This window comes from Nicotiana tomentosiformis, chromosome 10, assembly GCF_000390325.3.
Source record: "Nicotiana tomentosiformis chromosome 10, ASM39032v3, whole genome shotgun sequence".
In the NCBI taxonomy this organism is placed as follows: domain Eukaryota; kingdom Viridiplantae; phylum Streptophyta; class Magnoliopsida; order Solanales; family Solanaceae; genus Nicotiana; species Nicotiana tomentosiformis.
Window position 1 is genome coordinate 24,966,312 of NC_090821.1, and position 11,069 is coordinate 24,977,380.

Genomic DNA, 11,069 nt, shown 5'->3' on the forward strand with positions numbered 1-11,069 from the left:
ATTTATGCGCATATGCATGACATTGTAAATATTAATGATTCACAAAGTTATTTAGACATACATGTCGAGTTTTTTACTCCATATTTTTCTCATGCCTATGGTTTACTGATTTTCATTCCTTACATACTTAGTACATTATTTGTACTGACGTCCCTTTTGCCTGGGGACACTGCGTTTCATGCCCGCAGATCCCGATAGACAGGTCGAGAGTCCTCCAAGTAGGCTATTAGCTCAGCGGAAGATGCTGGTGCGCTCTATTTGATCCGGAGTTGCTATTTGGTCAGTATGATTAGGACATGTGTTGATTGGTATGGCGGGGCTCTGTCCCTACCTTTATGATATTTATGTAATCTTAGAGGCTTGTAGACAGATGTCATTTACGGATACTTATACGGCCTTGTCAGCCTATGTTTTAAGTATATAATAGATCACATTGGTCTTATAGGCTCGTATGTCTTATGTATAAGTTGGTATTTCCTGTTGTATTCTACTTATCTCACGGCAGCCTCTCCAGCTCAGTTATCTATGATAGTATGATACGAAGAGATACGTTATATTGTCACTCGGTTGAGTAAGGTACCGAGTGCCCGTGACGGCCCATCGGTTTGGGTCATGACACGTACCCGACTTAGTGTCATAAAATAAATACCTATATGTATATATATTTATATATATGTATATATAATGCATGAGTGACACATGAAAAGACATCTTGAACCTTTCAGAGTGATTTATGGTTGGTAAACCTCCGAATAGGTTATGGGACTAACATCATCAATATACGTTTCATTAAGAGTCAAAGATAAATACAATAGATCAGAAATACATCATGGAAGACAAAGACATAAGCTTCTAAACTACTAAGAGCAGATTCGGTATAAGTAACATTCGTTTATGGTTCGTTCTTTTAGAATCATGCAAAAAGAAAGAACGAAAGTGCCTTAACCTACCTTGGCCAATCTTGCCTCAACAATCATAATTCCAACAGATTGCAACGCACCTCAATCTACATGGTAACATGTACATAAACTTTACTAGGGAATTAATAGCTAACACGATGAGCGACAAGATCGGACTGAACACAACTTAAACCCTTTTACCCTTCTTAAGCCTTTACTTCAATACAATAACATATCCAGCATAAAGACAAGTTTATGTAAAGGTTTTCCAACCTTATATCTATTTTCACAACAACACTAAACAGCCCCAACAAGAGGTAACAACAATATGAACAACTTCCAAATATTATGTGGCCATTTCTTCTTCTAGCTTATAACCTCATCCATACAACCAACAAATAGATAAGCATAATGATAAAAGCAATATCACAACCAAGCTAATTCCCATAATTTCCTATCACAAGAAGCCATATATACCACTCCAAAAAAGTCCAACAAGAGACAATAATATCTTATACCAATTCAAGTATTATCTTATAGTTTTTCATCCAAACAACTTAACCAACATATACATAAGCTTAAGCACAAGAAAGAGGATATTATAATTACCTCAACCAGTAAGAACAACCTGGAACCCAAGCTTTATTTAACTTACAATACCCCTTAATCACACTACAACATTATAGAGATATTATTCTCCATCTTAGCTAACTTTTGATGTTGGATTTGGATATAACCACTTGGTTTTCACCTTGAACCCTTAGGGAACTGTTGAGAAGTCTTAGGAGAGTGAGAGGATGAATTTTGGTTGAAATATAACCAGAAATGAACCTTCCAACCACTTTAAAATATTCAAAGGTCGGTCACTACCTAAGTGGGTCCTAAAAAGGGACTGCCTGTGCAGTCTCGCAAGCGAATATCTCCCTACTCCGATGTTGTATCGATGAATGGTTTAATGATTTAGAAACTAGACTCGTATACCTTTAATTTGGTGGGTTGATCACCCCGTAACTATAAGTGTATTGGGTGAAAAGCTCAGTGATATTAGACCCAAATTTCAGTTAAATTATGAACATAACTTGCAATAACTTTTACAGACTTTTGTTTTACAACTTGTTTGACTTCAAAACTTAACATACGAATATTATATGATTCAAGTAACTTAAAATACCACCTTCTTAGCATATTAAGCACTCCTAGTTTTACTCCAAAAGTACGGGTTATAACATCTTTGATTCATTTAGTCCCAACCCTCCCGATACTTCCCTAACACTTGTTTTAACCCATCATTATCTTTGTAAAGGTCCTTAAAATATCCGGATTATATTGATTCACTTAAGAAGCATTCTAACATGAAAGTACAGGTTGTGACACCTTTTCTTTGTAAGTACATCCGAGATTTCTTCAATAGCTTTAATTTGAGTTGGATTCATGTTGATCCCTCTGTTAGAAACAAGGAAGCCTAAAAACTTACCTGACGCAACACCGAATGCACATTTCTCTTGATTCAATTTCATGTTGTAATTTCGAAGAATTGCAAATATTTCTTTGAAATGCTCAAGATGATCTTCTGGTTGTGTTGATTTCACTAACATGTCGATGTGTACTTTCATAGTCTTCCCTAAATATTCTTGGAATATTTTGGTTACTAATTTTTGATATGTGGCTCTAGCATTCTTTAGACCAAATGGCATAACCTTGTAGCAATACGTCTCCCTGTCTGTAATAAAAGAGGTTTTTTCCTCGTCTTCGCGATCTATTTTAATTTGATTTTATCCAGAATAAACATCTAAAAAACTTAAAAGCTCATGGCCAGAAATAGAATCAATATATTGATCAATATGTGGTAAAAAAATGAATCTTTAGGACATGCTTTGTAAAGTCAGTATAGTCTACATGTACTCGTAATTTACCTTCGTTTGTGGAACTATGACAATATTTGGTAGACAATCAGGATATAACTTCACGAATTGAACCGATTTTTAAGAGTTTACTTACCTCTTCCTGTATTACCTGATTTTTTAAAGCACCTTGTTTCCTCTTGTTTTGCTTTTCGGTAGGGTGAGATTGGTCTTCATTAAGTTAGTGAGTCATTACTTCCAGTGATATTCCTGTCATCTCTGAATGTGACCAAGCAAAGCAGTTAGAGTTAGCTCGTAATAATTTAATTAACTTACGTTTTAGCTCCGAGCTAAGATTTGTTTCAATGTAAACTTTTCTCTCAGGCCAATGGACGAATAGGATTACAATTTCGAGCTCCTCCGTTGTTATTTTGATTATATCATTTTTCTCTGATTCTTGGATTACATTAGGCCTTCCGTCTGTATCAGCTGCAATACCCGTGTCTAATACTACGATTACTGAGGGCTCAACAGTTTCCTCAACTTGGCATTATAATTACTATTTTTCTTCTCCATCCTTGGTTGTTCCACTTGAAACAACCACCATATTTGTTTCACGTGATGCTCGTTGATCTCCCCTAATATGTCGAACTCCCCACTGTGATGAGAATTTGATAACTTGATACAACGTTGAGGGTATTGCATCCATCTCATGAATCCATGGTCTACCTAAAATTATGTTATAAGCCATATCGGCTTGCACCACTTGCAATTTAGTGTCTTTCACCCGTCCTTCTACAAAAGTTGATTACATAATTTCTCCTTTGATTATTACACTTGAATTGTCGAACCCCGACAGAGATTAAGCCTTGGGTATTATCTGATCCATTGCCTGCATTTCATTAACCATCTATAGCAGTATAATATTTACTGAACTACCTATATTAATCAAAACTCATTTCGCATTAGTATCATGAATAAGTAAAGAAATTACCAATGCATCATTGTAGAGTATGAACAAGCCATCTATGTCTTCATTGTCAAATGTTATGCTCTTCGCCTCTAGGATTTGTTGAATGCGTTTTCCATGCATCACAGATAATTTAGATATTCTCTTTGCCGCCGTGTATGTTACCCCATTGACATCTTCACCTCCGATTATGACGTTCACTGTCCTTTTTGGTGATGGAGGCTTTGATGGTTCCTCTCTATTCTTCATGTAAGCATGTTTACCCTTTTCACTAAAGATATCAGTAAGGAAATCGATCTTCAATAAGTAATTAACTTCTCCTTGTAAAAGCCCACAATCTGCAATTCTATGCCTATGATCATTACGAATTCACATCAAAACTCCTGACTTCTTTTGCTTGGGTCTGACCTCATCTCTTTTGGCTACCGTACCTTATCTCTCATTCTTCATAATACTGCTACTAATTCAGAAGTACTTACATTAAAACTGTAATCTACTAGTTTTGTTCTGCGACTATGGTCGTTATATCTCGTTACTTCTCGTTCCTTTCCAGCCCGTGAAGAAGAACTTATCTCTCTTACCTTGACCTTTGGTCAAATCATGCGTGTTCTAGTTTCTGATCTCGCTCTGCACGTTCGATATAGGGTTCATACCTATTTTTGTATTTCATTGCTCTGACTCTGATCTTCTAGGCCCGAACCTATCTTCCACCTTTGGTTGAGTCACTATCTCTTCCTCTATTCGAAGCTTCGTGTTATACATGTTATAGACATCATTCCAAGTGGTTGGTGAGAATTCTCGAAAACTTTACTTTAACCTTCTCGTAGCTTCTGAACTTCTTTTATTTAAGTTTCTTGCAAAAGCTATTACTGCTCAATTATCAGGTACAAGAGGTAGCAATATTCTTTCTCACTGGAAATGTTTCACAAATATTTTGATAATTATGTGCTTCCTTGTTGTATTTTTAAAATGTCCTCCATTCGTTTCTCTACTTTTTGGGCTCCCGAATGTGCATTAATAAATAAATCTGCAATCTCAGCAAACGAGTCAATTGAATTTTCATGTAAGAGAAAATACCATGTTAATGCCTCTTTTGTAAGGGTTTCATCGAATTTTTTCACCAGCACCAACTATATTTCTTGCTTAGTTACATCATTGCCTTTGACTCCTGTTAAAAATGCGGTCACATAGTCTCGTGGATCACAGTTCCATCGTATTTCGGAATATCTGGTATCTTGAATTTGTTTTTGTATGGGAAATGGTGCTGCGCTAGGTTTCCATGATTGTTGTGAATATTTTTCCATCTCTTCATCTTTTATTATTGGCAATACTCTCGATATTTGTTTTATCCACTAATTTTATTTCTTGAGCTGTTTTTGCAAGGTTAGAACTAAATTTTATAAATCAAGATTACTTGGCGTAGCTTAATCTCCTGCTCCTGAACTGTTTGGAATTTTCTGTGGTTGTGTTAACTGACGGTGGAACTGGAACTGCTTGGTGCATTTCCATTCAAGGCTTGCAATACCTCTCCAATATGCTGAGTAATGAATTGCTTCAACTCATCCTACAAACCTAATTATCTTTCATTTCACTGCTCGATACTATGATTAGTAGATCTGACTGGTGAGTTATCACGTGGACATTGTAGAGAATGTGTAGGTAAATTTCTTGGAGGAGATCCCCTTGTCCATTCCTCTGCTGAGTAAGAGACCAAACTGTTAATCCAAAAAATAGTTTTTGTAGTCAAAGCAATTAAATAAAATATTTCGGGTTCTAACAACCGATTTATTTCACCTTTTCAAGTACAATTGAAATGAGAAGTGAACAAATAATAATAAAGAAATAAATTGAGAGAATAAAAAAAATATAAATCTTATTGATGATTGTAGCATTTCTCTAGTAGGAAAGAAATAGTCTTCCAATAATAGAGAACATTAGGAGAATTCTATAATTGATAATATGACTTAGTAGAATTTCGATGGGGATACAAAATATGGAAGAGAGATATAAATAGTACTACTATTATTTGTAACCATTTGCCATGTTTAACTCGTTCCTGTCACAATCATTTATTCCAGTAATTGTACGTACGTGATTGATTTGTAACAATTGAGATAATAATAGCAAATTGTGTGTAATCCGGGATTGACTTATTTTTTTCATATTCATAGCTATTAATGACTTTAATCATCAGCAGTGGCGGATCTACATAGGAACTTGTGGGTGTTAAGCACCCATTACCTTTGACCATATTTAGTAAATTTGCATAGGCAATTATAAAAATATTTAGATAAATATTGAGTGAGCACCCATAACTTAACTATTTTTTCCTCTTCTTTTGAAATTTTAATTGACGAGCACCCATGAGTTTAAAATCCTGAATCTGCCACTGATCATCAGTCTCGTGGCTATTCTCTTATGTTTAACCCCGAAGCTAATAGACACACGAACAAACCCGAGAATGTTGTTTACATCTTCTGAATGCGTCATTCTTCTTTGTCGTAATAACTCCAATGACATCTGTCGTCATGATATAAATTTACGTGGTGAGTTTGTTTTTCACTAATACATAATTCCCATTTATGACATTATTAGGTGACTTTTTAATATAGAATAGGGATATAAAATAATTTAAAACTAGAAACAAGCTCAGGAAAAGAAAAATCTAGGTGGAGAGAAATTTCCTCTGCACCGTAGAAGTGCGAAATGGGACAATGAATGCATGCATTGGCTTCCCACCCTATAAAACCTCTGTATTCCTAAACTTTTCGTTCCCACCTTCTCTCTCAGTCTCTGATCTCTCCCTATCTGACCATCCTCTCCTCTCTCCTCTTTCTCTCTCTTCTCGGGGTTCAGTTTTCTCTCAGAGCAAAGAAAAAAGAAAACATCTTTAGAGAGGGAAAGAATGGGCGCCTGTGCTAGCAAGCCTAATGTGTTGAATGGTGAAGCCCCAGAAGTCGCACCAGAAAATGTCTCTGCCAAGGATGTTACGGTTGCGGCTGAAGAAGAGGTGAAGAAGGAAGAGGGTGTCATTGCGGATGATGATGCCAACAAAATTCCATCTCTAAGTAACTTGCTCAAAGTAAGTATTCATATTTCAATGCCCAATCTATTTATGCTTCTCTTTATTTCTCTTCGTTTCTGTTGTATAATACCAGAAATGTATACTCTCTCTATTTCATTTATATAGAGGTGTTTGAGAATATATACATATACAACAAACAATTAGAATGTGGTTTTAAATATGATATGTTATAATAGATAAGAAATTTAAAGTACTAGAGTTTTTAAATACAAAAATATAATCATTTTTTTTAACAAAATAAAACGGAAAGATTCTGATATAAATAAAAAGTATGAGTGATAAGTTTCTATCTCCCTTTTTTAATTCATATTTTCGACGTCTAATATTTTGTTAATTAACTTATATCCTGCGGTGCAATTCATATCACCGTGATTATTGATGATCATTGACCTTTCACATATTTAGTAAGGGAAGTTTATATGAATTGAATAATTTTTTATTTATTTAATACTTCGGAATATTACTTAATTTCTGTTAAACAAAACATCATTTGAAACGTAAAATTATAAGTAGACAAAAAACATCATTTGAACATAACTTCAATATTCTTATAGAATACAAATATGATCTTATATGAAATGTTGAAAAAGTTATATAAAGACTTTCTATTGGGTCTTTTTTTCAATAATTTCTAACGGGTTTGGTTTATAAAATTTTGGTTGTGGAGTTCCTTTATGCCACATGGAAGACGTGAAACTTTCATGCCCAAGACTACTTTTGTTTGATCTAAATATAAAGAGATCTGATCATGATAGAGGTGATTTTTGTGCATTGACCATATACCACCTTATTTTGGCCTTGCGATAATCCTTGAGAAGAAAGGCTCTGTTAGTTCTTGTTAGTAATGGCCTGAATGAAGTTACATTAAAAAAAAATGAAATAGTGCTTTTAAACATACCTAAAGTATTTTTCGACCTTCTGGTCGTAAATATGATAAGACTGTTTCTATAATTATAAGATCATATCATTAAAGATATATGATAAATGTATAACATGAAAAGGTTTTAAAACATGATAAGATGTAACCCTTAAGAAGTAAAAAGAGTGACATATAAAATAGAATGGATGTAATACAATTTGTGATACGTCTAACCGTATTAATGGTCCAGAATGAAGAGGGGAAGGGGTCGGCAGAAGAGAAAGAGGATACATCAGTACCATCGGAGGCCAAGAAAGAATTAGAATTAGTTGAGAAGGTTGTCGATGATGCTGCGACAGCTGATGCTACTTGTGTTGATGAGAAGAAAATAGAGGAAGTAAAATCAGAAACTCCGGTCGAGCAGAATGTGGAGGAAGTAGTAAAACCATCATTGGAGGGCATTCCATCTCCTGTAGAGAATAAAGCAGATGAAGAGAAAGTAGCAGCCGCAGAAGAAGCTCCTGCAGAGACAACAGTAGAGGAAGTAAAACCAGAAACAGAGACTACTCCTGCAGATGAAAAAACAGCCACTGAAGAGAAGAAAATTGAAGAGAAATTAACTCCGGAGGATCCAAAACCTGAAGCTTCTTCTGTGGAGATCAAAAAAACACAAGAGAAACCAGCTACAAAGAAAGGCAAGTTTTGGTGGGATAAGTGAACTAAAATGCGGAACGATTAAAATTCACAAGTCATGAGTACTGATATTATCTTGAACAAGTTGTCATGAGCATGATTTATTTCATTTTTACTCTTGAATATCATTTGATGAAATTGGTAACGTTGTATTTTCATCTTGTTCACTAGCACACCTTCATATTCAAATACTCCATCGTTTTTCCATTCTATACAAATTTGTTTGATCAATAACCGTTACTAATATCTCTTTATGTTGATTAAATAGATTCTAATTAGAGACCTCCATTTCTTTGAGTTCAAACCGAATAGGAAAAATGGAAAACTTTGTGTGTTACTTCAAATAATACATACATTAATTATGTGCTTAGTTGTCTAGTTGTCTTTCGATTAAGACTTTTAGATCATCAACAATATGGATGAGTCCACTGATGAAAACCAGAAGAGCCAATGTTTCCATAAGCTATAAAATAAGAGTCCCAGAGAAAAAATGAACGAGGAGATGAATCGACGAGGCAACTGTTCTCGAGGAGAAAATCATAATAAAAAAAGTTGAGAAGAATTCTAAACTCAAAGTATTAGAAGGTGTACGATCAATAGGTGTGTATACGGTCAAAACCGAGTTTTGTCTTTCGTATAATTAATCGAGATTGGAACATGATGTTCCGAGGTTCATCATTATAATATCGAGCCATGGTGTGAAGTATATGTTGTCGAGCTCGAAACCCAGAGACTGATCAAGATCGAGGTCGGCCAAGATCGAGCTCGAAGACCCAGAGACCGATCAAGATCGAGATTGGCCAGGATCAAGATCGAGCCAAGAAACAAAAAAGCCGTTATAGCCGCAATTAGGGGGAGAATCTCGGCGAAAATCACGGCACAAATCAAGGAGAGATTAATTAGCCAATCATGAGATTTCTTATTGTATTTAGAATTGTACCATAAGTAGGACTCCCCTACTATATAAAGGGAGTCTAATAATTTGTAAAGGAGGATATTGACGCAATACAAAGCAATATAATATTCTTTTCTTTAGGTTCTCAATACTCTGTTACTCTGCTCATACCTCATTTGCTATTTCATTTGGTTCGAGGGTAACTTAGCTCGAGGGCCAAAGCTGCACATCTCATTTGGTTTGCTTTTATTTTTTTTTACATTCAATTTCAATATCAATTTGCATATTTTCTCAGTTTGTGCCAAGTAAAATCACGTGTCCTTAAAACCACATATAAATTCAAATGTTATCCGTTTTTAGGGTAAACAGTTTGGTGCCCACCGTGGGGCTAAGGATAATAGTGATTGCCTGGTGCTAATTTCATAACACACACTGCTTTACACTTGTTCTTGTATGCGTTTTTGATTCCAGGATCAGCATGTCAAACTCTCAAGCAGTATCCACACACATCGACAACGACCTTAGTTTTCATGGCGAAACCGACAACGTAGCCGCCCCAGGAAACGAAGTGCTTCCAGTTGACCTCAAGGGTGTTCGTTCAAAAATGTGACAAATGCCAAAGGCATGCGCCCATGATTCATCAACCCGGAGAACTACTCCACTCGGTCTGTCCCCATGGCCTTTCATGAAATGGGGAATGGACATCGTTGGCCCTCTCCCATCGGCCCCAGGTAAAGATTAGTTTATTTTTTTATGACTGATTATTTCTCTAAATGGGTTGAAGCACAGGCTTTCGAGAAAGTCAGCGAAAAGGAAGTCATAGACTTCATTTGGGACCACATCATATGTCGATTCGGGATGCCCTCCGAGATTGTATGTGATGATGGAAAACAATTTATCGGAAGCAAAGTAACTAAATTTCTCGAGGATCACAAGATCAAAAGGATCCTATCAACACCTTATCTTCCCAGCGGGAACGGACAAGCCGAATCAACCAATAAAACCATCATCCAAAATCTTAAGAAGAGATTGACCGACGCCAAAGGAAAATGGAGAGAAATATTACCCGAGGTTCTATGAGCATACCGCACAACATCGAAATGCAGTAGCGGAGCAACACTGTTCTCGTTAGTTTATGGCGCTGAAGCTCTGATCCCGGTCGAGGTCGGAGAACCTAGAATCAAGTTTCAATATGCAACAGAGGAGTCGAATAACGAGACCATGAATATGAGCCTGGAATTGTTGGACGAAAGACGCGAAGCCTCTCTCGTCCGATTGGCCACCTAAAAATAGCGGACCGAAAGGTACTACAATCGAAGAGCCAATTTTCGACATTTTAACATCGGGGACTTGGTGTTAAGAAAAGTCACCCTCAACACCCAAAATTCGAATGAAGGAAAACTGGGTCCGAACTGGGAAGGACCGTACCAGGTACTCAAAATCATCGGAAAAGGATCCTACAAGCTCGGCATGATGAATGGCGAATAACTGCCGAGCAATTGGAACGTATCGCACCTAAAACGATACTACTGCTAAGGTACGGCCCCTTCCATTTTTATTTATATTTTAAACTAACCCTTGCAGGTGTTCGACCAGAAATAATGATGGATTCTTCGACACGAAGCCTTTAGGTCTGAAAGCATGCGTTGCACTCTTTTTTTCTTAGACCGATTTTGTCCCAAATGGGTTTTTCGGTGAGGTTTTTAATAAGGCAACCATCGATCGTGCTAACTTAGAACAATTCGACAGTATCCGAGGTTTCTTTACAATCAACTTCGAACACTGGGAGGGCATTTCCCTCGAATGTCAACTTTGATGCGCGGAAGT

General features: G+C 36.3%; 1 protein-coding gene across 1 annotated transcript; it reads left to right on the forward strand.

Annotated features, from left to right (window-relative positions):
* Positions 1–6,479: 6,479 nt before the first annotated feature.
* On the forward strand, positions 6,480–8,581 carry LOC104091825 (uncharacterized). Its single transcript, XM_009597253.4, has 2 exons — positions 6,480–6,792; positions 7,905–8,581. The coding sequence occupies exons 1-2, from the start codon at positions 6,616–6,618 to the stop codon at positions 8,370–8,372; spliced, it is 645 nt and encodes a 214-aa protein (XP_009595548.1). The 5' UTR covers positions 6,480–6,615; the 3' UTR covers positions 8,373–8,581.
* Positions 8,582–11,069: the final 2,488 nt, after the last annotated feature.